We start from the raw sequence: 25,573 nt of genomic DNA on the forward strand, positions 1-25,573 counted from the left end.
TCTGAGTGGCTTTGAGGGAGCATGACCCTGCGCTGAGTGAGCGTGGTCCCACGAGCAGCTGTAAGTGCTCACGGCTCGGCAAAGGCTGGTAAAATATGGAGGTTTTCAATGTGTTTTCTACTCCTCGAAAAGTTTGCAGGATGTCTCATGGTGCTTTGTAGCTTGTCTTCTTTCTTTGAAAAGTCCCCTTTTCTGCTCAATGGTGAAGGTCCTTCATGGACGGGGACCACCTTGGCATTGTTTGAATTTGATTTTTATTTCTTGCATCCTCTGAGGCCCTGAGTTTCCAGGGGGAGCGGTGTTTTAGGGGGTCTGGCTGCTCCAGCCATGAGAAGGAGAAGTGATAGCTGGGTGATGGCGGCCCAGCTGCCTGCTTTGGTGGGGGGAGTCAATATCTCAATTTTGCTCTTGTTTCTTTGTTGCATTTTATTATTTTCCATTGTTGTGGCTTTCTGGGTGTAATTAGGGCCTGGATAACACTTGCTGCATACCCTGGGCTGTTCTGAGGGTGCAAATCCACCCCAGCGAGCCACCCGCATCTACATACCTACAGCTGTGAAGTCATGTACTATTTGGGGGGGGCTTTCCTTTTATTTTAGCAGCAATTTTATTTTTACCACCTCCAACACCAGCTCAGGGACTGAGCTCAAGACTTTTCCATTTGATGCTCTACTTGGATCCTTGTTAAAGCTGAGCTTAACCCTGTGGGTAGCTGCAAACTTCAGGGTTGAGCTGTGGAGCGAGTATAGATTCAGAGAATAGTTTGGGGTGGAAGGGACCTTTGAAGGTCATCTAGTCCAACCGCCCTGCCATGGGTAGGGACATCTTCAACCAGATCAGGTTGCTCACAGCCCCGTCCAACCTGGCCTTGAATGTTCCCAGGGATGGGGCATCTACCACCTCTCTGGGCAACCTGTGCCAGGGTTTTACCACCCTCATCGTAAAAAATTTCTTGCTAATATCTGGTCTGAATCTCCCCTCTTTTAGTTTAAAACCATTCCCTTTTGTCCCTACTAAAAAGGTTGTCCTCTTCTTTCTTATAAGCCCCCTTTAAGAAAAGGGCACCTGTTGGGGTTTCTTCTGAGAGCAAAACTGGGGTGCTACCAGCCACGCACCGTCTCCATCTTGTTGCAGTGACCATCCTCGGGGATGCTGCCTTAACCCTGTGTCACATCTCCAAGACCTGGTGGGTGACAGTGCCATGGGGGTCTCAAAGGGGGCGAAGAACAGCAGCAGCAGGTGGGTACCATGGGGCATGGCAGGGGATTTTGTGGGGCTTCTAGCATTACGTTATCACGCCTGCTGCAGCTGGCTCTGTCAGCTCAGCCCTAAGATGGTCAGCAGGGAAATCCCTCCAAATTTCCTTTTGGGAGCCTTTTTTTTTGGTGCTGCTGGACATAAGGGTTGGGCAGCGCAGCATCATGCCGTGGTTTATTTTCACCACCGAGGGGTTTGCTGCTTGGCCTCGGTGGGATGAATTTGCTCTCATCTCCAGGAAGCAAAAGAATGAATCGGGGAAGGGGCAGGAGGTTCCGAAGGTGCCCAGGGCAAAGGCTGTGAAGAAGGAGCTAGGGGAAACACCATGCACGGTGCAGGTACCAGCCAGCCCTCTCCATGCCCCAGGCATTGGGGTGACCCTTTTGACTGTCCCCAATGTTTTGTGGGCATCAAACCCACTCCATGAACTTCCTTCTCTTACACTACTCTGTCCTGATGTGCAGCCCCCTTTGGTAAAAGGGAAGAAGAAGAAATTGCCTGCGGTCAAGGAGAAGCCGCTGCAGGAAAACATCATCAGCAGGTAACTCCTTGGCCGGATGGTGGGGCTGATGGTGGCAGCCAGGGAGGAGATGGCTTTGCCCCCCACCATGCTGGGGTTCCCCATCTGGGTTCACCCCAGAGTCACGCATGGGAGCACCGCGTCCAACTCTGCTCTCTTTGGGCTGCTTTGATTATCAGGACGAGAGGAAATGGCCTCAAGTTGCACCAAGGGAGGTGGTGGAGTCACCATCCTGGGGCTGCCCAGGGGGCTGCCCAGGGAAGTGGTGGAGTCACCATCCCTGGAGGTATTTAAAAGACGTGTAGATGAGGCGCTTAGGGACATGGTTTAGTGGGCATGGTGGTGTTGGGTTGACGGTTGGACTCGATGATCTTAGAGGTCTTTTCCAACCTTAATGATTCTATCAAAAAGGTTTTTTAATGGGGAAAAACTTGTGTTCCTTCTCTCTCTCCTTTTTGGCCAAGAAGCTCGCTAAAGGAAGAGGCTGCAGAAGGGAAAGGTCTCGGCTTGAGCCTGCGGGATGGGATCCAAGCAGAGGAGGGAGCTGCATCTGGGTTGGTACGTGGTGGTCTCTGCGCCGAAGAGTTAAGGAGCGCTGGTTTGTTCTCAAGGGAGCTGTGAGATGGTGTCCTACCACCTGTGGTTGTGTGCAAGCCCCTAAAAGGGATCCTTCGAGTATCTTGAATTAAATTAAAGAGTAAATTGCCTGGAGCTCAGATGTATTGGGGTTGAATCAGTCACATTTTTTTGTGTTGGACCAAGAGCACAAGCTGGCACTAACGGGGAGCACCAGGACCCAGGTGACTCCATTGCTTCCCAAGCACGAGGTTGGGATTGGTTTCATCCTGACAGCATCCCCTTCTGAGGCATTTGAGCTTCACTGTTGTTCTTGGAATGATGCTGGAGAGCACAGATCCTGGCTGGTTCCCTGTATATTTGGCTTTGCCCACGTTAACATATTGCACTCGTCCTCTTGGTGGGTAAAACCAGCAGAGATGCTTTTTTCCTTCCCTATGGTGAGTCTCCATTCCTCTTGCAAACAGTGTCTGAAATGTCAGCAAACTCTCCTGGATGGATACGATCAGAGCTACAGCCTTGAAACCCCCCAAGGGTGCCTGTGGTTGGTGTCCTGGTATTGCCGGTGTTCCTGGTGCAAGTGCCAGGCATTTGCATGCAGGACTTTTTTTTTTTTTTTGAAAGATCGTGGCTGTCTGCTCTTGAATTTACCAACCTGATTTCTGACAGCAGCTGAAGGATTGTGAATTTGAGAGCAGGCGTATTCCCAGGGAGCGAAAGTATATATTGTCATAACCAACCTATAATTAACTCGTTTCCCCCCCCCCCCCTTAATGAGTTAACCTAGCAGCTTTTCAGCAGCAGCTTTCAAGAAAAATCCCTGTGTGGTTTTGGCCTCCCTTGAAAGCCTTCGAAAGAGAAACTTGGGGAAGTCAGAATTTATAACGAGAGCCTAGATGCTTGGCAAGCGTCGGGTGAAGCTGGGATGGGTTTCAGGGTGCTGCGTGGTTAGACATAGCAGCGGCCAGCAGCAGAAGAGCCTGGCTTCAGCTTTGAAAACAAGCGTGCAAACAGTGTGATAATATTTCTGGTGGCCACCATAGGTGAGGTCTTAGGGCTCTATTCGAGCCTCCTCTGAGCTCGTTTTCTCCTAGGTCCTGTCCCCATTTTCCCTATGCTTTGCTTGTTCTTTCTCCTTGCCCTTCTCTTCCTTGCCCTCTGTTCACCCTTGTTGTATTCCCCACCCTGTGGCTTTGCCCCCCACCTCTCTTTCCCTCTTGCCATCTGCTACAAAGGGTCATTTAATCTTCTAAGGACCAAGCTGGCATGGATGCACATAAGCTGTCATTTGATGCATCTTTGTTTTGGAGCCCTCCCATCTCTTCTGCTGTTCTGGACTGCTGTCCCCGATAGCAGCAAAGCATCTAATGAGCAGATGGTTGAGGAGGGGTGATAGTTTTCATATATTTCCTCTATAAAATACCTTTTCAGTGTTGTTGGAAGTAAGACAGGGATTTCCTAACCCCATAAAACATCTAAGTTCTCCTCATGCTTGGAAAAGCCTCCCATTTTGGGCTTCTGGTTTCTAGCCAAGGTGGCTGAGGAAGGGGAAGGCCGATGTCAATGGGACATAGGTACTGTGGCCTGGCTGGCTGCCATCGGAGGGGTTGGGTGATTGCTTGGGGGTGATGCTGCTTTTGGGGTACCCATGCCAGCTAACCTCACCCAGATCAACACTGTTAATATCTTTCAGGAGGAGACTGAATCAACCCTCCACCAAGGGCCATCAGTGAGGCTGAAAGACACTTCAAGGCAAGTTGGGCCACTTTCTGAATGCTTTGTGCCCAGAGAACTGCAAATTTGTCCTTTCTGTTCTTGCCATGGGGTTGCACAGCCCTGGTTTTCCCTCCTGCATCACTGAGACCACCCTGCCGCTGATGCCTTCACTGGGCAGCTTGGCCATGTCCTGATGTCTTCAGTGACCTTAAAGCTTGCCAAAAACATCGCAAGTGGAATTTGAGGCCCCATCCTGGGATTTGAGGGTGGAGAGGGAGGCTCCTGGTCCCATCCAACCTCCCCAAGGATGCTCGAGTCAGCAGGGCGCGATCGCCCAGATGCACATACCTACATAAATACGGAGGTAGGCGGTGGGGAAACGCTAGTGGGGACAACCAGCCTCGCAAAGCCTGGGAAAAGGGTGTTTCTTTTCCTCGCCCCGTGCTAGATCTGGGCAGAGATAGGAAGCTGAATTCATAAAGCTGTCCCTTAGCTGGCTAATCCTCTTTGCGTCGTAGGGGCAGGGGCTTTCATGTCCGGTGAGAGGCCTCTAATAAGACCTTCTGGGAATGAAGCCGATCCCAAAAGGCGGCAGGACTTTGCCTTCTGAGTCATGAATCTGCTAGTGCTCGGTTGCTAATGAGATTGGAGGGGCTAAGCGTGTTTTGCCGGGCCGTTTGCCCTAATGAGTTTACTGGAGATTGCGTAACGCGTGCTCCGGCTGTGCGGAAAAAGCATCCGGCCCCTGGTGTTTTGTTTTTTTTTTTGGGGGGGAACTTGCTGCCTCCATCCCAAGCAGCCTCGAAGGCTTTCCTGAGCCCTGCGTTGCTCTGATGTCCAGCAGCCTGGTAATTTAGCATCAGCCTAAACGATCTTTTAGAAAAGGGCCCAAAATCTCCTTTTCTGTTGCAGAAACGTTGTCTGCGGGATGTTTTGGCTAAAAGCAGAAATTGTGGCTCTGCGTTCTTTGCGCTCACCTGGACACGCGGGAGAGCTGTCACCACCCTCCTTGGGAGGAGAAACCTGGCTTCCCAGCTCCTTCCTGGGTGGCATCAGGGCAGCCGGCCATGCTTTCAAACTGGTCCTGCTGAGGGGTGCCAGGAGAGGGGAGAGGCAGGCAATGGGTCTGACCTCAGCTCCAAGCTTGCTTGGCATGGGCTGGAGGAATGTGGCTCTGGTTGCTTTTCATCTGCTGCCCTGACCTGCTGGCCTGGATAAGTTTGGGGTTTTTTTTTGTGGTTGTGCTAATCAGAAGCTGGGGACGTGATGCTCTGCAGCCTGACGGGCATCTCATTCAGTTGGGAGGTGGCAATGACCAAGCAGGGACAGCCCCAAGTTTCACTGTGGGCAAGGGGACACCATCACTTCAAACCTGTGGAGATGTAGGCTCAACCTACAAGATGTAGGCTCAACCTACAAGATGTAGGCTCGATTTAGGCTGTGCATGCTACTCCCTCATTCATCTCTTGGTTTGCTTTTCTGGAACATGAGAAACTCAAAGATGTGGTTCCCAACTCCCTGCCTGGGTTGGAGAAGGCTCGGGAGAAAGTATTTTATAGGAGCAGGTTGGTGCTTTATAATGTTTGCATGTCCCACAGAGCTCCCTGACCTCTTTGCTGACCAAGGAAACATTCCTGTGTTCCCCACCCATATTCCTGATGGCGAAGGTCACGGATCTGGACATTCCTGGTCCTGCAGCTTGTTGTGATGATGAGGCTGTGTCCTTCCCCACAGTGCCAATGCTCAGGCTGCCTCCCTGGGGGAGCCTGGAGATATGTCCCAGGAGATATGTCCCATCACAAGGTCTCCCCCTCCTCCAGTGCATCCATGATGCTCAGCCTGATTCCATCTGTCCTGTTGGCGCTGCCAAACCTTGCAAACCTGTGCCCTTTTCTGGGCAGAGGTATCCCTGGGACATTTCCTTGAGGCCTCCCCCATTTGGTCTGGAGACCTCGTGGTCCTGCTCATTTGAGTTTCCTCATCCCGTAAACTGCAACCTGGGGCCTGGTCACTGCTGCTTTAGGATATCTCCATCCATTGCAGCACCTGGAGTGCTGCCATGCTCGAACGGAAACATGAGATCATTTGGGAGCGATCTCCTAATTTTGCATGGAAGAGGTGGAGGCTGCTGCTCACCAACGCACTTGGCTGTGCTTTTGTTGTAGGTCACAGCGCAAACCCTGGAGAGCAGGACGGCAGCTCTCAGCGACCAAGGCTGGAGTTGGGGTAGGAAACCCAGGGGGGGACTGTCACCCCCTGGACCTAATCCTGCGTGGGGCACATCCCTTAGCACCTTCTCCATGTGCTTGGGCTTTGGGATAATCGCTCTCCTTTCCCATTTTCAACCTTTCTTCTCTTCTGGCTGCTTCCCACAGGTCCCAAAGCCAAGTGATGGTGCTGCTGGTGGGGCTGCATCCCTTTCTGGAGAGCCTGGGGGTTTGGAGATGGATGTGGACATCACCACTATGAGGGAGGGTGAGGAGAAGGAGCTGGACCCCCCTGTCCCACCACAGCGAGGGGATGCCCAAGACCTGAAAAGGAAAAAAGAAAGAGAGAAGAAACAAGAGCAAAGGAAGCAGCAGGAAAAGGGATTGCTGAGAAAAGGAGGGAGCAAGAAGGATGAATTTGAGGGAAGTCCTGGGGATGTGATGGAGGGCATCGAGGAGGAGGAGGGTGCTGATGGGGACAGGAATTGGGCAGCGGGAGGGGGCAGAGCCAAGCGAGGGAGCAGCAGCACCCAGGGAGAGGGTGATGGGAGGCAAAAGCAGAAGGGGAAAGCAGAAAAGCGCAAGAAGGTAAAAATGGAGGGGGAGAAGAAGATGGGGAAGAAGAAAATAAAGAAGGAAAAAATGTTGGAAGAGGAGCAAGAGCTGGAGAAGACAGATGAGGAGGAAGGAGAAAAAGGAGTGGGAAATGAACTGGAGGAGAGAGAAGGGGTGGGAAAGGAATATGAAGATGAGAAAGGAGTAAAGGAGGAGGAAGAGGAGGCAGATGAGAAAGGGGATGAAAGATGGGGAGAGACCCAGAGCACAGAGATTGGGCAGGAGGTGAAGGAGGATGAGGCAGGGAAGGGAGATGTGCCAAGGAAAGAGAAAAAGCAGAAAATCAAGGAGAAAAAGCCAGAAGGGGAAATGAAAGAGAAGAGGAAGAAGAGCAAAGAGAAAAGTGAAGAGGAGGAGACCCCAGGCAAAACCCGGAAAAGGAAATCTAAGGAAGAAGGAGAAGAAAAGAACAACAAAAAGGCTAAAAAGGAGGAGAAAGAGGAAGAAAAGAAAGAAAAGGCAGAAAATAAGTGGAAATGGTAAGTGTCCTGCATGCCTTTGGCTTGTGGGCAGGTCTAACACTAATGCAATTTTAGTTTTATTTCTTAGGGTAAAACTTTTCTTTATTTATTATTTTGTTTTTTTACTTGGGGTAAAACTGTTCTTTTTTTTTTTATTACTATTTTTTAACTCCTCTGCTGTATTTTCTGAAGCCTTGAACTCGGCAGTCTTGGCAGGAGGAAGGGAGTGAGAGATAATGGGAGGTCCTAAATACACAATAGTATTTGTATAATAGGCTTTTCTGTTCTTAAACAGTATATACAATGTGTATTCCTCCTGAAATAGCTTTGCTGGTGCCCACCCATGGAAGGGAGATGCTTGTGGCTGGTGGAAGGAGATAATCCCCACAACCCCCCGTAATAAAACAGCTTCCAAGACAGCAGGAGCCATATCGGGGAGTTGTAGAGAATATAAAGGGGCTGCAATTTTTTTCCTCCCCCTTTACAGCAGTTTTTGGATGATCCAGGCAAGCTTTTTGGTAGGAGAGCATTGGGAAAAGGCGTATGGGCGAGGCTGATGGATGCTGTATCTTTTTTTTGAGGTGGCAAGGAGCGGTGGTTTAGCCACTTGGTGTCACTCTCTCCCAGAGCACCCCAATATCTGGGGCAGAGAAGGAGCATTTTAGGGGGCTGGATGCTTTGGAGCCTGCTGCAAACCCAGGCTGCAGGGAGCTAGTAGGGTGTTATCCCAGACAGGGATGCCCATGGGTGCTTGGACCTTTGGGACAGCTCTTGTGGGGCACAGGGTGGCATGAAAAGTGGGACCGTGCAGCTTTTTTGCTAAGTAATGCCTTGTTTGGGGGGCTGCAGCCTGGCACGGAGGCTCGATTTGCAGCAGTTTTGCCCCGAAACACGTGCAGGACTACATTTCCCATAAGGCTACGCTACCTTGGCACGTGGGGAGTGCCATGACCTGGACTGCTCGGACACAGTGGTGGCTCTTCATGGCGATGCCTCGGGTACCACCGCCACCGTGCCCCGGTGCGTAGCAGGGTGTCGGGGCAAGATGCTGGGGGTGACGTGGGCATCCACCAGCCTCGCTGTCTCTGTGGGTGGTCGGTGGCATGTACCGGCGTCTCGCCTCCCCGTTGCTTGGCCGCAGGGTCCGTCACCCCTGGCTGACCCCCGTTTGCCTCCGGCCGGGTTCGGGGGGCTGCAGCAGGTGAGTGCGGGCGATGCTTTGCCAGGATGGGGGATGGCGTGGGTTTGGGAGGAGAGGCAGAGCCCTTGCAGCGTCCTGCAAATCACCCTTGCCGGTGTCTCCGAGAAGCTTTCAGCCAAGTTTTCTGTAGCTTGGTGATTTTTCTTTAATATCTTTTTTTTTTTTGCTATGTTTTTCCTGGCACAATGCACTTTTCAATGTGATTGATTTATTCCACCCGGCTTCCTGTGGGGAGGGGAAAGGTCAGAAATGCTTCCGGCGCGCCGCTGAGCGAGAAAACACTGGGGTTTTTCTTCCCCAGGATGAAATCTTGCTGTGTTTTCCCATCCCCGTTTTCCCGGTGATGTTGGGGTTAAGGGGCCGGTGCCAGCCTGGCTGGCTCTGAGCCACAGGGTGCAGGTCCCTTGCCTGTCCCACAGCAAACGCTTCTCCAGCAGGCTTCTTGTGCCCTGACCTGCGTTACCTTCTTTTAATGTTATTTCTCTGCTCTTCAGGGTGGGTGTTTTCTTTTTTTTTTTTTTTTTACTTTTTTTATTTTAAAGTTTTTAAAATCATCATTTCTTAGCTAAGGCTGATGGTGACTTTAAAATCCTAATTGCTCTGCAAGGAGGAGAGGTGCTTTAAGATTTTTATTTCCATTAAGATCATAGGTGGGGGTGGTGGTCTCCTAGCCACGAACGTGGTGTGGTGTGAGCTCCTTCTCTGGAATATGCACATGAGCTTTTTTGTGTGCTTTTGGAAAAAAAAAAAAATGCAGTGAGGTCTGGGGAGGAAAGGGGGGAGTGTTTTAGCCCTTGCAGCCTCTTTGGTGCAAACTGAGCAACCTTCGTGGCTCAGCGGTGGGGTCTCTGTGCCTGTCCCTGTGGATTTGGCTGACGCATCCACCCTTTTGCTCTCCCCCTGTGTTCCTCCATGTCACTGCACCGAGCATGTCCCCTTCCTCAAGATGCCTTTCCCTGGGTTGCATTGCAGTCTTCCTTGTTTGAAAGACTGGGGAAACTGAGGCAGTAGCAGAGACAACACGATTTCACCTGGGTTTTGTGCCAACCCTTGCTGGTCAGAGAGCATCTTCCTGGTGTGACCTTGGGAGAAGGTCCCAGACCCCAGGGTGGGGTCTCATGGGTCCCTGTGCATCTGTCCCAGGTGGGAAGAGGAGAAGAAAGAAGACGGGGTAAAGTGGACGCAACTGGAGCACCGAGGACCCTACTTCGCCCCCCTCTACGAGCCATTGCCTGATGATGTGCAGTTTTATTACGATGGTATGTCTGCCTTGCGATGGAACCTGGGGCATGTGGAGTTGTCCTCTGTCCGGCCAAAGAGCCAGTATCTTCACTTGTATGGAGGGGGGAAGTATTGCAGACCACAAATTATTAAAGGGCTTAAATCATAGAATCATTAAGGTTGGAAAAGACCTCTAAGATCAGCGAGTCCAACCGTCAACCCAACCCCACCATGCCCACTACACCATGTCCCTAAGCGCCTCATCTACACGTCTTTTCAATACCTCCAGGGATGGGGACTCAACCACTTCCCTGGGCAGCCTGTTCCAAGGCCTGACCACTCTTTCAGTAGAGAAATTTCTCCTAATGTCCAAAATATCCCCTTGGATAAAGCCTGAACCCTGCGTTAAAGCTGGAGGGTTTTGCACGTGGTAGGACTTATGGGGGCATTGGGGAGCTAATGAGCCCCTCACAGTTGCAGGGTGCTTCATGCACGTCCTCCTCGTGGAGCACCCCGGGCAGGGTGAGGGCTCCCGTGCAGCTGCCTGCAGCTGGTTTTAGGATGCTGTAATGCAACCATGTGTGGATCTGGGACTTGCACCTCTGCTCACAGGCTCTCCTGGCCGTGGGGTTTGCAGTGGTGGGGGCTGGACCCTAAGTTTCTCGATGGGGAAGCAATGCATCTTGATGGTGTTGCCTGAAGTCCTTGTGTAACTCTTGCAAAGATGGACTGGTGGGGGGAAAGAAACATTTTTTTTTTTTTGTTTCCTCATTAAGATGATTTGGGGTTTGAGCTTTAAGTCAGCTCACACGCAGTTTCACTGCAAGCTGGGAAAATGTGGTTTTACTTTTGATGAGAGATGCAGTTTGCCTGTCCCATGGCCTCAGTGATTGATGTGTTGCTTAGAATCATAGAATAGTTTGAGTTGTAAAGGACCGTTAAAGGTCATCCACTCCAACCTCCCTGCCGTGGGCAGGGACATCTTCAACTAGATCAGGTTGCTCAGAGCCCCGTCTAACCTGACCTTGAGTTTTCCCAGGGATGGGGCATCTACCACCTCTCTGGGCAACCTGTGCCAGGGTTTCCCACCCTCAGTGTAAAAAAAAAAAAAAAAAAAAAAAAAAAAAAAAGTCCTCCAAGACCTTCCAGTGTTTGGCTGGACTGCTCCAAGCTCTTGGTCACAGGTCCTCATGTTGTCCCTAGGGCTGCCACGCATCGCCTTACGGCAACTCGGTGCATCAGTGAAGGAGCTGAGAGATTGGCAGTGCAGATCAGGTCTCTGCTGCTCTCCTTGGTTTTCCACTGTGCCTGCTGGGCTCTCTTCTCCTCCCTGCTCTCAGCTCCATCCCTGATTCTGACAGATCAAGGGAAGGGGGAGGCAAGAAGGAATGTAGGGCTTGACCAAGGGATGCTGGAGATGGAAGGGCACTACAGTTCCATGGGGACTTGGTCCTCCTCAGCCCCCTCACTGGGGCTTCCTATACCTTGTGGGTTTTTTACAGTAGGAAAAAAATAAGGCCAGTTTGGGGAAATGAGGTATCTGGCAATGCTGTCACCAGAGGGCACTGCTGGGACATCGATGTGGGGTGTTGGAGACTTTTTTTGGCTCTATGAGGAGGAGCCCTGGCAGCTGTATGTAGTCCTGCATAGGGTTTGGACCTTCTCTGTGGCCTTTGAGCTGTTGGAGACCTATCTGTGTGTTGTGTGCACCTAGGCTGTGGCTTTGGCCTGGGATCTCAGGTGACGTTGGCTCGTTTGCAAAAATGTGTCACTGTTCCTGGATGAAAAAGTGTTTGTGGACAGGCAACAACCCCAAGTACGAGGGGACCATGGCTGAGCTGGTGTATCTAAGTCATGGGGCTGCTACAAGGCTGTGACCCACCATGCCCTGCAGTTCAGGTGGAGGTCAGGAACCCCAAAAAACAGTGTGTCTGGTGCAGGTAGGATTGAACTGTCCCCTGGAACTCTGCAGGGTGCTTTTCCTGCAGCTTGCCTAGAAAAGCTATTTCAAAGTATTTGTTTCCTAGGAAGAGCCAAGATATTCCTTGGATTCACTAGACTTCGTTGCTCTAGCCAAAGAGCTCAGGAGACGATGGTGGCTTTGCCACCTCCAGGAAGTGATCCAAGATCCACTGGACAACCATGAGAGGCTCTTGCATCTGCATCTGTTGCACAAATCTCAGCTTTGAGCTTCCCATGATGGTTCCATCCGCATTTGAGATGAAACCTCTCCAGGTGGGATCCTGGCTATTCAGCATGGTCCTGGAAGTGATCACGGTCAGAAAACAAACCTTTCTGTGTTGTCCTGTGGAGCCAGAAGTTTGGGACTCATCATGGCATGGTGGCTGCTGAAAGCCCTGTGGCTCAGTGACCTTAACATAAATCAGGATTTCCACTTTCCTGGAAAAGAAAATGAAGCGTGTGATTGCGGATAGGCTGCGGCAGCATCCCGCTGTGCCAAGTGCAGGGGGGTGCTGAAGTCTTGCCAGTGTCTGTTCTCACCCCTTGTCCCTGTTCTGGCACTGTGTTGAGCATGGGCACTGGCCAAACAACGGCCTGGGGCTGCTGGGTTGGGCTGTCCCCATAACTGATGCTATAGGTCCTCTCCCTTCCTAGGCAAACCCCTGAAGCTAAGCCTGGCCACGGAGGAAATTGCCACCTTCTATGCCAAAATGCTCGATCATGAATACACGACCAAGGAGATCTTCCAGAACAACTTCTTCAATGACTGGAGGAAGGTATCTTCCCTGTGAGGGCTTCCTTGCTGTCCATCCTCTGCATTAAACCTGTCATCCCCAGGCTGCAGTGTGGGATGGAGGGGATGAGATTTTTTGTGGCTTAGTTCTTGATTTATAATCATATAATTTACAATCTCATAATTATATGATTTATTTCCTTGCTTCTTGTGGGTTTGATCTGGGGCTTGCTGTCTGCAGCATCCTTGAGGGCTTCACGTTGGCAGTTGTGCTCCCTCTGAGTTTTAGCGATGCTACCTAAGAAAGCAGGTGCTGGGTCTTGCTAACAGCTTCACAAACAGTTTGGGGCATGTTGTCCCTCTAAAGGATGACCCTCATGGTCCCACAGCACCACAACTCAGTCCCCAAGCAAAAGCAAGACCCCTACTAGGGCAAGTTTACCTCCAAAATACCTTCGGTGCTGCTTCTGCAGTCCCTGCAAGCTGCTTGGGGACCACACGTTTCCACAGCAGAGGTTACAGGTTGCTCCACCTCAGGTCTGGCTGTGTTTTGCTTCTCTGTGGGTGCAGGCTCAGGTGTCCAGCGGCAGCCTGGCCTCCTACCATGGCAGCTTTGTCTGCCCTTGTGTGGTTGTGGCTAGGATAGCTGGGGTGGCTGCTTCCTTCTGATTTTTTCTGAAGAACTGGCATGTGGGTCTTTATTTCCTTTCCTGTGAAAGAGAGGGATAGGCAGCAGCTTTGTGCGAAGTCGGTTTTGCCTCCTGGCTTTATCCAGCCCCTCTCACCTCTTGCTCAGGAGATGACCTCAAAGGAGCAGAAGATAATCAAGGACCTGGACAAGTGTGACTTCAGGGAGATCCACAAGTACTTTGTGGACAAAAGTGAGGCACGGAAAGCACTCTCCAAAGAGGATAAGCAGGTGAGGACTGTTTCCTATGATATCTGGGGCTGGCTGATATGTTTTGGGGCCAGCTTGGGGTATTTTGACTCCTGCTTGTCTCCTTTCCTGGTGTTATATCCTGACCTGGGACCTCTTTGGCCTTTGGACTAGCTCTGTCTCCATGATCATCACACCCCTCTTCATTAAGTTTATTTGCAGCTGCTGCATGTTTCGTGGCTTTGCAGGATACCAGTCATCCTCGGACCATGGTTTGGGGTCCTGCCCTGTCCGGAGGATGGTGGACCTTGCGAAGGGGCTGGTGGCACATAGGCTTGTTCCATCAGCACATCATGCTGGGACAGCATCACTGTGAGGGTTTGCAAAGTGAGTGGGGATGAGCCATTAGTTGGGAGTGGACTTGGACCCATGCTCACCTCTTCTTCCAACCCTTTGAGCTCTGCCTTTCCAGCCTTGCTTTCTCCAGGGAAAGGAGGGTAGCGATAGGCAGGCATGAGTTACGGGGTTTTGATTTCATCTTGTGGGGTGATGGTGGGATGGTGTTCGTTTCAGAAACTGAAGGAGGAGGCAGATAAGATCCAGGAGGAGTATGGGTACTGCATCCTGGATGGGCACCGGGAGAAGATAGGCAACTTCAAAACTGAGCCGCCGGGGCTGTTCCGTGGACGTGGTGACCACCCCAAAATGGGCATGCTGAAGAAGAGGATCATGCCAGAAGATGTTATCATCAACTGCAGCAAGTGAGTCGCCACGGGAAGAGCTGAGCTCCCAAAAGCTGAGCTGCTTTTGGGACTGGGGTAAATAGCACATCTCCTCTGCCCCAAGTTGCTGTGGGATTCTGTTATCTCCTACAATCGCTGCTTTGTACACCCTCACGCTTGAACTCACCGGAGCCCTTCTATCACCTCCTGGTCATCTCCAAATATCTGCTTTGCAGTTAGGTCTGACTTCCAGTTTCTCTGTGGATGTACAGTGGCCAGGGAAGCTGTTGAGCAGCTACCAAATCTCACTGGTGCCTGCACTGTTCACCTGACATCAACTGCAAACACTGCTCCTACGGCCTCTCTGTATTCCTTCTGCTGTGCTCCTCTTCCAAACAAGCCATTCCTCCTCATTTTATGGGTCCCCCATGCTGGTTGGAAGCATCAGGATCCTCACTGGAGGGAGAAAAAGCAGTGATTGGGTTAAGAGTGTTTATTCTCCAAGTGATGTGGGTTGGATTGGTCTTAAACCACGCATATGAAGACCTTGTAGCCTTGATTCAAAACACTCCCCACCAGCCCAGCAAGTTCTCCCATTGTCCCCAGCATCCAAAGGGTAAAGACCTGATCATGATGTGGAGCAGTTTTGGGCGGGCTGTATGTTTTTTGTAAGTAATGCTGCAATGCGTTGACCATCCTTGGCTCACTGTGAAGAAGCAGTTGAGCTGATGACCTGTTCCTGTTTCTTCTTCTTCACGGTCTGAGGGCTGTAACCCTGCTCTGCCCGCAGGGACTCCAAGATCCCCAAGCCACCAGAAGGGCACAAGTGGAAGGAGGTGCGCTTTGACAACACGGTTACCTGGCTGGCCTCGTGGACGGAAAACATCCAGAACACTTTGAAGTACATCATGTTGAACCCCAGCTCCAAGCTGAAGGTTGGAGTGATGCTGCTGTTCAGGCAGAGCTGTTGCTGATTGGGCCACCGGCTTTTTGCCAAGTGGAAAGATCAGGGGAAAGCAGAGATGTGGCATGTCAACAAAAATGTACTCTTTTTTTTTTCCTCCCCCCAAAAAAAGGGGGTAAACTAAGTGGTATGCCATTGGGTGGTGAGGGGAAAAGGACAGAGATGATTGTTAAGCATCGAGCCTGTTCCAGGAGATGGATTGCTACTGGCAGGGCCATCCCTGTGCCATGCTGCTCACGTGTGTCCAGGGAAGGCTATTGAAAGCCAGGAAGGGGCAGAGAGGGTCCACAGGGACCAGAGTCTATGGGGTTGAATCCATTTATGCCAGTAAACAGAGGGCAGGGGCAGGTAGGATCACCATCTGTAGTGCCATGGGAGGGAGCGAACACCGTGGGGAGGGAAAAGTGATTTAAAGCTATTTCCAGTCCTCAAAGCAAATAAGGAAAGTGCGTGCAAGTTGGGCACAACTGAGCAAGTGCATCGTGTCAGTCCACGTTGGTAGTGTCCAAGCAGTAGTGGCCATGGCCACTTGACTCCTCACTTGCTCTGTGCTGGCTCCTAGCTGGTGGAGGACATCTGCAGACTATGAGCAGTTCAGACTTGGCCAGGATCCCAGGTCCAGCACAGCCAGCAGAGGGCACAGAAACCCTACATGATCTGTTTCTGCTCTGATTTTTCCACTTCATGTTTTTTTCTCAAGAAAACAATGGGGTTTGAGCAGCATTTAGATGCTGGAGGTGTTCCCAGAACAGGGTCTGACTGGTAGGGGTGGAAGGAAGATGGGGCACTGGGTCTTGGCCTCTCTTTCCAGGGGGAGAAAGACTGGCAGAAGTATGAGGTAGCCCGGCGCTTAAAGGATGTTGTCCACAAAATCCGTTCTCAGTACCGAGCCGATTGGAAGTCCAAGGAGATGAAGAAGCGGCAAAGAGCAGTGGCCCTCTACTTCATTGATAAGGTATCTGCGGCCTCACCTTGGCCCCCCATGCCTGTTGGGGCTGGGATTTAGCGTACCTGATCCACCCCACCCTGTAGTTTTTTTGGTGTCTGCTGGTTGTACTAGCCAGGGTTGTTCCTCATGAGGCATCTGGCAGTGATCATGGAGGATGGTGACTCCTACTGTCTGCTCATGCTTGTGTGAAGACGCAGTTGTGTGGCAGTGCAGGAGCTGTACTGTCCTTCCTGGACGGTACCAGCATGTGTGTCTCTGTGTGATGGCAAAGGCCCCACTGGAGATCTGGATAACTTTCTTCTGGGGGGGATATTTTAGGGTTTCTTAGAGCAGTGAAATAATCTTCTGCTGGAGCCAGTCAGTTCTTGGCTTCTACCAGGGTCCCAGCAGCCATTCAGTGAGGCACTGTCCTGGGAAAGCTTTCTCTTTTTTTTTTTTTTTTTTTTTTCCCTGGTGTCCATGTCCACATTAACCTTGGAAAGGGGAATTGTGGTGGGCTGGAATGGATGACTCGTTGTCTCCTTCCAGCTGGCCCTGCGAGCTGGCAATGAGAAGGAGGAAGGGGAGACTGCGGACACAGTTGGCTGCTGCTCCTTGCGTGTGGAGCACATCAAGCTGCATGACAAGCTGGATGGGCAGGAGCACGTGGTGGAGTTTGACTTCCTTGGGAAAGACTCGATCCGCTACTACAACAAAGTGTCGGTGGAGAAGCTGGTGAGTGGGGCAGAAATGGAGGCAGTGGCCAGCATGGCAATTTGGTGGGGGGTTAGCTGGGTGGCTCGGTTCACTCAGTGGTCATCAGTCCCAAATCTGCATCTAAAATCCATTGCAAAGATGCCTCCTGTGTTTTAACACCACGGTGGCAGCATGTGTGTGAGATGCAACGGTGCTGGGTGATGAGGACACCCACATGCTGACCTTGGCCTGGAGAAGGGGCAGAAACTTTGGGATAGGGTTTTCAAGGTTCTTCTAGCCCATGAACCGTCAGAGAGAAGTCCTGCCTCGTGCTGGAGCATCCTCAGTTGACTGGTGGGCGTTAGGACTTGAACTGTCCCCATTGACACTTTATTTTTTGCTTTGCCCATGGGATAGATGATTTTAATGGTGTTTGTGGGGAAACTGGAGTGCCAGGGATAGAGATGGGGGGAAAACAACCTGTGGCACCAGTGGCTTTGAGGTCCCAGTGGCAGCCCTTGAAGTTGGTGGTATGGTAGGGTGTGTACTACACGAGTCTGAATCAGAGTCTATCTGGATGAGGAGGCAGACGGAGATGAGGGAGATGTCTGGGAGCAATTTGCTCCTTGTTCCCTGACCAGGGCTATCCTTTCCTTCTCTTTAGGTGTTCAAGAACCTGCAGCTGTTCATGAAGAACAAGGACCCAGCAGATGACCTCTTTGACAGGCTCAATGTGAGTTGTCACTTCTAAGCTTTTGAAACAGCACTGATGGCCCAGAGGGAGAAGAAGCTAACCTGTGACACCCCTGTCCAGCCTGCAGGCTCCTGGGCTGTGGTACTGCATCAGTGTCATCCCTTACCCTGGTTTTAACTATCTCCCCTCCAGAGACACCACTGTAATTGTTCGAACACCCTGTTGGGATGCTGTGATATTTTTTTTCCATCCTCTTTCTGCACTGGTGGCATCTCTGCTTCTCTGAATGCAGGCTTGGCTGCCTGCCTGCACCCACCAGTAACCCGTGTCCCTGCTAAGGAGGTGGCTTTCTGCTCCTTCCCTCCTCTAACTCATCTGCTTGGGATTTTTTTAGCCTGGGAAGGCCTGCCCACGCACATGTTGCTCGGGGGCATTGCTGGAGGTGTCAAACCTCAGTCGTTTGATGCTTTTGCACCTCGCTGAGGCTTGGCAGAAGTGTGAGAGGCTGCCGGAGCACAGGGATGCTGGAGGGATGTGCTGCAGCCTTTCCTCAAGCTACTCCCCTGCAAAAACCTCCTCCCTCCTCTTCCTCAGTATGGGATATGGGGTGCTGCCACCCATGCTCCCCCCTCTGCCTGTATCCCCTACAAAGCCACTTGCCCATCTTTCATAGAATCATTCAGCTTGGAAAAGACCTCTAAGATCATTGAGTCCAACTGTCAACCCAACCCCACCATGCCCACTACACCATGTCCCTAAGCGCCTCATCTACACGTCTTTTCAATACTTCCAGGGATGGTGAGTCAACCACTTCCCTGGGCAGCCTGTTCCAAGGCCTGACCACTCTTTCAGTAAAGAAATTTCTCCTCATGTCCAGTCTAAACCTCCCTTGGCGCAACTTGAGGCCATTTCCTCTCGTCCTATCGCTGTTACTTGGGAGAAGAGACCAACCCCCACCTCTCTACAACCTCCTTTCGGGTAGTTGTAGAGCGTGATGAGATCTCCCCTCAGCCTCCTCTGAAGAGGCTGCTCCTCTCTGGTTGTATAGGATTTATCTGTGATACAAGTAAGGCTTCTTCTAAACCCCAGATAACTCTTCTTGGCATCTTCTGTTTCCAGTCCAACTGCAGCCCTATGTGCTCTCTAAAACAGAGATATTGGATGTGATATACGCAAGATGTGATATTGGATGTGAGGTGTGTCCTCTTGGATGTAGATGGGCAGAAATTGTTGACTTCCAGAGAAATTCTTTGTGGGTTTATGTGGAATTTGTGCTAGTTTTTGGTAGATGAGGGCCTGACCCAACAAGTAGATCCGCAAGCTACAGATTTTTTTAATGCCTAATTTGGTTGCTTGGGCAGAAGGTGGTCGGAAAAGCAAGTGCTTTATGGTCCTGGCTTCTGCTTGTTCTCTTCCTTCCTTCCTTTTTTCCTCCCACTTTGTCCCATCTTCCTTCCTCCAGACATCCATCTTGAACAGACACCTCCAGAGTCTGATGGATGGTTTGACTGCCAAAGTGTTCAGGACCTACAATGCCTCCATCACCCTGCAGGAGCAGCTCAAGGCACTCACTAACTGTGAGTTACTAACAGTCTTTGTGGTATCACCAGCTATTTGTGCAGCCAACGGGCTCAGCAATGTCCATCCATTGCCTTGGGGTCCCTAGAACTGCCTGCCCCTCCTTGGCAGGTGATGCACCACGTTGTAGGGTGGTACGTAACTTATGGGGGTATGTAGCAGGTTGGGAACCATGCTGAGTGAGAAACAGTTACCTGCTCAGACTAACTGATAGACAAGATGAGAGTATTTCTTCTTCCCCCTTCCTTGCATTGCATTATTTTTGCCTGCCTTGGATAAATGAGCGATGAGGCACAGTATCAGATTTGGTGATGCTCAAGTGTCCTTCACCAATTTCCACAAATTTGCTTTTCCCTGAGAAAGGATGGAAAAGGGAAACAACTTGCTGTTGTTCCGGTCTGTTCCCTAACTTCCCCAACTCCCAGAAAGGAGACATAATGATGCTTTCATTTATTTCCAGCTGAAGACAATGTTGCAGGAAAGCTCCTCTCCTACAACCGAGCTAACCGAGCTGTGGCCATCCTGTGCAACCATCAGAGGTCTACACCAAAAACCTTTGAGAAGTCGATGCAAAACCTCCAGACCAAGGTGAGACAGACCAAACCGAAAGCCCCCAGACCTAATCTTACCTCTGATCTCTTTTCTTTTTTTTTTTTTGGGGGATGGGGGAGAGGGTGAATAACCTGATGCCTAAAGAGATCGCATTGATCAAGTATGGAAGGGAATAAACCAGGAATAGTGGCTTTTTTTTATAAGTACAGAGACATCAGCAACCCAGGGGTGGAGAGGGATGGGGGAAGCTCAAATGTTGCATGAAGCACACTTCGCACGGAGTTTGTTTTTCATAGCTTCGTGTCTTCAAACTGAGCTGGGTGCCTTTTGCGATGGCACAGCTTCGACGCAGTTGGCTTGGGACCAGGGAATTTGGTTTTCCTGTCTAGCTGTTTGCAGGAGGACCAGCTGAAATTTCATGGGTCTGCTACGGAAATACCTCAAACTACTACTTTTAATTTTCCTCAACTTTTGTTCACACTTTGCTGGTGAGCTTGGGACTTTGCAGTGGGCTCCAGCACTGCCACGAGCCAGTCAGTCTCTGGCAGTTGCATGAGATGAACAGATAAGAGCTGCAAATGTTTCTGGCATCAGTACTGTGAGGAGCTTTTGCAAAATGCTAAGAAATGCTTGAGCTCCAGCAGATGCTGCAGGGGCAAGTTGTTGGGACTGGAGTAGGGCTAGTGAGAAATTGGAGTGGTGTGGCAAAGGAAAGGGAAAGAGGGAGGCAGCCGAAACCTCCAGGGAGGGCAGGAGCATGGACTGACTTTGAATTTACCTTCACAGATCGATGCCAAGAAGCAACAGGTGGAGGAAGCCCAGCAAGAGCTGAAAAAAGCTGAAGATGAGTTCGAAGACACAAAAGATGCCAAAGCAGAAGCGTGAGTGACTCTTCCTTATGATACTCTTGTGTAGAGGGCCTGTGGATGGGGATGGTGTGGTCCGACACCCTACATGCAGCTCAGCAGAACTGACACATGCCCTTCTTGGGTACCAGGTGCCTCCTGTCCCGTGGCAGCCTGGCAGATGAGTGGAGGTCTTATGGATGGTTCTTTGCAAGAGCAGGATTGGAAAGAGCTCCTTCAGGAGGGTTTCTTCGGGATAGGGCACATCTCTCTGAATACTCAGACTTCAACCCAAGCTGCTGGCTTGGAGTTATCCTACAAATACCATGGTGCAAAGGATGCCTAGCTTGGGGTTGGACCTGGGGATACACAGACTAGCCCTGATGCATGGTTTTCTCGTGGGACACTCCAATGGTGGATTGTGGCTTGTCTGATCTCTGCAGCAGTCATTGCATGGGCTCTGTTCAAATTTGCTCCTACCTCCCAGAGCCCAAATGGAACTTTCTGCCCAAAAATAGGAGGAGATTGGAGGAGAGAAACAAGGCTTGTATTTTATGTTGTACTCTGGGGTTTCTTGTTTTCTGCTCATGCCCTGTGTTGCTGAGGTTGTCAGAGATGGTTGTTGCTCACGGAGCCTGAATTTGAGGAGATGGTCTCTGCTGGGTGCTGGCTTTTGTGCTTGCCCAACTTTGGTAATAATCATTTAAAAAACAAAAGTGTCTTATCACGTTAAAGTACTTGAAATAGGTTAGTGCTGAATGGCATCTTCCACTTTGCCATTTTGGAGTATTTCTAGGCTCAGGCCTTATAGGACTTAAGGTGAGTTTAGAGACTGCTCTGAGTTGAAGCTCATTGGCTTCACATCATGCTCCCAGGCAGCAGCAGATAAGGAGAACTGCTCTGTATTTCACCTCTGCTGCTTCTTTTCCCCTTTAACATGCTGTCTGCGTTGCTTTTCCTCTGCCCTCAGCAACGTGGAGAAGAAAAAGAAGCTGTTGAAGCGGCTGGAAGAGCAGCTGGCCAAGCTGAACGTCCAGGCCACAGACAAGGAGGAGAACAAGCAGATAGCTCTGGGCACGTCCAAGCTGAATTACCTGGACCCCAGGATTAGCATAGCCTGGTACGTCTTGGGCATGCTATGGGGCAGATGCTTCTCTAGAGATGTGCAGATCACCTAGCACTGCTTGGGGAGGGGGATGAACACATGCCAAAGCCCTGAGCCTTTGGGGCAAAGGAATAAACTTTGGCCAGAGAAACCTGTCCAAGCCTTGAATGTATTGGGGGAGGTGAGCAAAATCCAAAGCTGAGGCTTCCCTTGCTGCAAATAACTTTTTGCAGGATGTCCCTTCTGGGTTCAGGGCAAGAAGGGGTTGTATCAGAAATAGTGTGGCCAGCAGGAGTAGGGAGGTGATCATGCCCCTGTACTCGGCACTGGTGAGGCCGCACCTCAAATCCTGTGTTCAGTTTTGGGCCCCTCACTCCAAGAAGGACATTGAGGTGCTGGAGCGTGTCCAGAGGAGGGCAACGAAGCTGGTGGAGGGCCTGGAGCACAAGTCTGATGGGGAGCGGCTGAGGGACCTGGGGTTGTTTAGTCTGGAGAAGAGGAGGCTGAGGGGAGACCTCATCGCGCTCTACAACTACCTGAAAGGAGGTTGTAGCGAGGTGGGTGTTGGTCTCTTCTGCCAAGTAACAAGCGATAGGACAAGAGGAAATGGCCTCAAGTTGCACCAGGGGAGATTTAGATTGGACATTAGGAGAAATTTCTTTACTGAAAGAGTGGTCAGGCCTTGGAACAGGCTGCCCAGCGAAGTGGTGGAGTCACCATCCCTGGAGGTATTTAAAAGACGTGTAGATGAGGCGCTTAGGGACATGGTTTAGTGGGCATGGTGGTGTTGGGTTGACGGTTGGACTCGATGATCTTAGAGGTCTTTTCCAACCTTAATGATTTTATGATTCTATTCTATGATTCCATGATTTTGCACTTCGTTATCGACAGTGGCGCAAAGGTAATTTCTTAAGGAGCTTGGGGCTAAGGAGTTTGCATGGGTAAAAGATGCTGCACCCTGAGCAGAGAGGACCTCTATGGTGGGAGCAGAGCAGGATGGGTAGCACATCCCCACGGCTTTCTTGTGCTCTGTGCAGGTGCAAGAAGTTTGGCGTGCCCATTGAGAAGATCTACAACAAGACGCAGAGGGAGAAGTTTGCCTGGGCGATCGACATGGCCGATGAGGACTTTGAATTCTGAGACAGTGCCTTTCATGCTACCTCATGCTCGTTTGGTGCTGTTGGAAAGTGGTTTTTTTTATGTGCTGCTGTAGTTGTTGCAGGGGTGGGGCTGGGGGGTTGTCTAATGGAAGAGTTTGATACGGGTATTTTGTGCCTTTTTTTTGTATACAAAAGAAAACACCCGGTTTCTAGTTGAAACAGGTATTGCTGACTTGTGACACACATCCTGACTGCAGTGACTTTTGATGTGAACTTTTTAATTCCTCTTCAGAGTTGCCAATTGCTTTGGATCTTTTCTTTCCTCCTCCGGAGTCTGGGAAGAAGATTGAATGAAAGCCTTAATTGTGCTGATAAACAAGATTAGGTCTAATCCTATCTCCTTGATGTAGTGGAGCTGTGCTGCCCTTTTCAGATTCTCTGAATTGGCTTGACGGGGAAACACAAAGCAATGACAGCACCGAAACAGGCAGCTGCCGTGTAAGACCTGGGCTTGGGTCAGGGATGCATTGGGAGGAAGGGAAAAATCTCAGGGTTTTGCATGTCGGGCTCTTTTGTGCCCTTCCACTTCCAGGAGAGGAGAAAATTGTGCAATTGCACAAACATAATCAAAACGGAAAAATGTTGTGGCAGGGAGCGAATGTCATGGCAGGAGAAGGAGGGGGAGGGGAAGATGCTGGATTAAAAAGCAGGTTTCACATTGGAGGGATGAAATTCATCCTGGCATGTGCAAAGTGTACTTTAATCACCCTTATGTGGTTAAACCTTGGTCTGGGAGAGGACATCTCATTTGGGGCCATACTTTCTTTCCCCTACTTGCTTCAGTTGGCTGTGGCTCAGCTCATTGTATCCGTAGCAGAAACTAAACCGTCCAGCCACAGATTTAGCAATGGGAAAGGATGATGTGGGGCTGGGCCAGGCTCTGGTGGGATGTGAGCGTGCTGGGGAATGGTACCAACCTTGATGGAGCTGTGCCTGTGTTGGGATGACAGCTTCGTTATCAGGCTGCATCCTCCCCAGTCTGCTCCTGCTGGGCATGGAGCAGGCAGGGACCAATAGCATAAACTGCTGGTGCTTGTTGCATAATTGGCTGCTTTTCAGAGGGAAAAAAAAAAAGCTATATCAGCATGTACCTGGCAACAGTTAGCCTACATGCCAGTGAATCTCAGGTGTAAGCAAGCTGTTGCATTGGCAGCAAAGCCTTCTGGCATCTCAGGGCTGATGTTCAGGTCGCTACAGTCCAAAGCTCTCGGTGCTTTCCATGTGTTCATTTACAGCCACTTGTTCTTGTGTTTAAACTATTGCTGTTTTGGCTGGAAGTCAGGTACTTGAAATGCATTTCATTAAAACTGGAAGTGATTTTTCTGAGTATCGATGACTGGAGGCTTTTTGCAACTCATCCAAGATGCGGTTCTGCTGTGAGCTGATGTGCAGAGCTCTGAGCCAGGGCTCGGTCTCTATAATGAGGTCTGTGTATGCTCAGTTGTCTGCAGGGGATTAGGCTTGATGGGAAGTCCTTTGCCTCCAAGCAAAGAGCCTGCCTGCAGATCTCAAAAACCATTTGTGCTTGGTCCCTAAGAGCCCGTATGCAAAACTGAGCTACCAAAATTGAATTGCTGCATGATAGCAGAGTCGTGACAAATGTAAAGGGAAAATGCATGGGTGAAGCCAATGCTGTTTTATCTTGCATCCGCACTGGGGTGTGCTCCACTACTTGGTTGAGATATGGCAGCTTACGAAAGTTATTAAACTAGACTTTTTCTGCAAGCCCCAAGAGCTCATGTTGGTTTTAATGAGGCAACTGACTCCTAAAACAGGGATCTAAATCAATCTGAATGGTGGCAAGGTTTATTTTTCTGGCAAAAGTAGACCAGTTATCAGCTGCGCAAGCAATAGGCAGGACCTGCCAAGCATGCCTTGACCCCTGTGTTGGATTTGTACCTGTGAAACAGAGGTAACCAGTTTGGTCCCAATGGATGGAGATGTTTTTCTGCCCACCTTGCTAAATGCTTTCTGGCTTTCAAAAGAGGTTAAAGTGAATATTCGCCACTAACTACAGTGGACAGTTTGCAGTTTGTTCCATCCCAGCTAAGGGAGTAATTCTAGCCGAGCCCCTAGTGAAACAGTGCTCCTGTTTTCCAGTAGCAGAAAAAAGAAGCAAGATGCAATTGGATGAGCACTATGGGTGTTCCCATTGAACCAATAGATTATTTTTTTTTTAAAGTATTTCCTAGAGGATAAAGTCTGTCAAGCACCATGTGAGATAAAAGGAGCTGCATTAGTAAGAGCAGCTGCAGCAGTTTGAACAGCTACTGGGGGAGCAGTGGAAAAATCACCCCAGAAAGCAAATCCTGCTGCAGCTTTGAGGGGAAATGAGTAACTTGGTCCTTGGCCTCTCCTCCAGCAGGTTCCCATCAGTGCTGTGAGCCTTGGCTGGCTGCTGGGTTAATGGGGTGGAAAGGCTGGGTCCACATGGTCCTGTCCATCCTCACCCTGTTTTTGCTGGGGTGGTGGATCCACAAAGTGGGTGCTGGCAATATTTCATAGAATCACTAAGGTTGGAAAAGACCTCCAAGATCATCGAGTCCAACCGTCAACCCAACACCATCATGCCCACTAAACCATGTCCCTAAGCACCTCATCTACAAGCTTTCCTCAACAGCTCCCTGTCTCTATCAAAGCATCCTGCTTCTCTCCAAAAGGCCATGCTTGGAGCAAAACTGAGGTGGTTCAGCTCCAGCGAGAGCTCAGCTAATGAAGCTGGAGGTCTTGTGTTTGCCTCTTGTGCTGCAGCAGACGAGGAGGGCCAAGCTGGCAGATGGGCTCTGTGCTAATATTGAAAGACTTGTTGGCCGTGCTCAGATGCTCTGGATGTCAGGGCTGCATAGACCTGCCAGTGTCAGCTAAATAGCAATTATTGGCTATTCTGTAGGAGCGTAAATGAAGCGTCCTTTCCCCAAAGGGTGTTACCCTGAATTGTGTTGCCCTATAAACCAGTTCTATGGGGCTTGACCGTTTCTGTCAA

At 50.4% G+C, this 25,573-nt stretch overlaps 1 protein-coding gene and 1 long non-coding RNA gene across 5 annotated transcripts; both read left to right on the forward strand.

Annotated features, from left to right (window-relative positions):
* The first annotated feature begins 1,499 nt into the window (after window positions 1-1,499).
* LOC142079800 (uncharacterized) lies at window positions 1,500-2,336 on the forward strand. 2 transcript variants are annotated; one of them, XR_012672791.1, is made up of 3 exons: window positions 1,500-1,595; window positions 1,722-1,798; window positions 2,242-2,336. It is a non-coding gene; the product is annotated as an uncharacterized LOC142079800 (long non-coding RNA). The 2 variants fall into 2 exon arrangements; XR_012672790.1 differs by having other exon boundaries at window positions 2,245-2,332.
* Window positions 2,337-6,278: 3,942 nt separating this feature from the next.
* Window positions 6,279-23,916, forward strand: TOP1MT (DNA topoisomerase I mitochondrial). Of its 3 annotated transcripts, XM_075141062.1 has the most exons (15): window positions 6,279-6,295; window positions 6,445-7,370; window positions 9,697-9,812; window positions 12,391-12,512; window positions 13,266-13,388; window positions 13,920-14,107; window positions 14,859-15,003; window positions 15,844-15,987; window positions 16,510-16,695; window positions 17,321-17,389; window positions 18,813-18,927; window positions 19,389-19,516; window positions 20,267-20,361; window positions 21,296-21,445; window positions 22,468-23,916. In XM_075141062.1, exons 2-15 carry the CDS (start codon window positions 6,514-6,516, stop codon window positions 22,568-22,570), a joined length of 2,541 nt encoding a protein of 846 aa, XP_074997163.1. In that variant the 5' UTR covers window positions 6,279-6,295; window positions 6,445-6,513; the 3' UTR covers window positions 22,571-23,916. The 3 variants fall into 3 exon arrangements, with proteins under 3 accessions (XP_074997163.1, XP_074997162.1, XP_074997164.1); XM_075141061.1 differs by lacking the exon at window positions 6,279-6,295 and having other exon boundaries at window positions 6,324-7,370; XM_075141063.1 differs by lacking the exons at window positions 6,279-6,295; window positions 6,445-7,370 and adding an exon at window positions 8,038-8,553.
* The last annotated feature ends 1,657 nt before the right edge of the window (window positions 23,917-25,573 follow it).

This window comes from Calonectris borealis, chromosome 2 (assembly GCF_964195595.1).
Source record: "Calonectris borealis chromosome 2, bCalBor7.hap1.2, whole genome shotgun sequence".
Taxonomy (NCBI): Eukaryota; Metazoa; Chordata; class Aves; order Procellariiformes; family Procellariidae; genus Calonectris; species Calonectris borealis.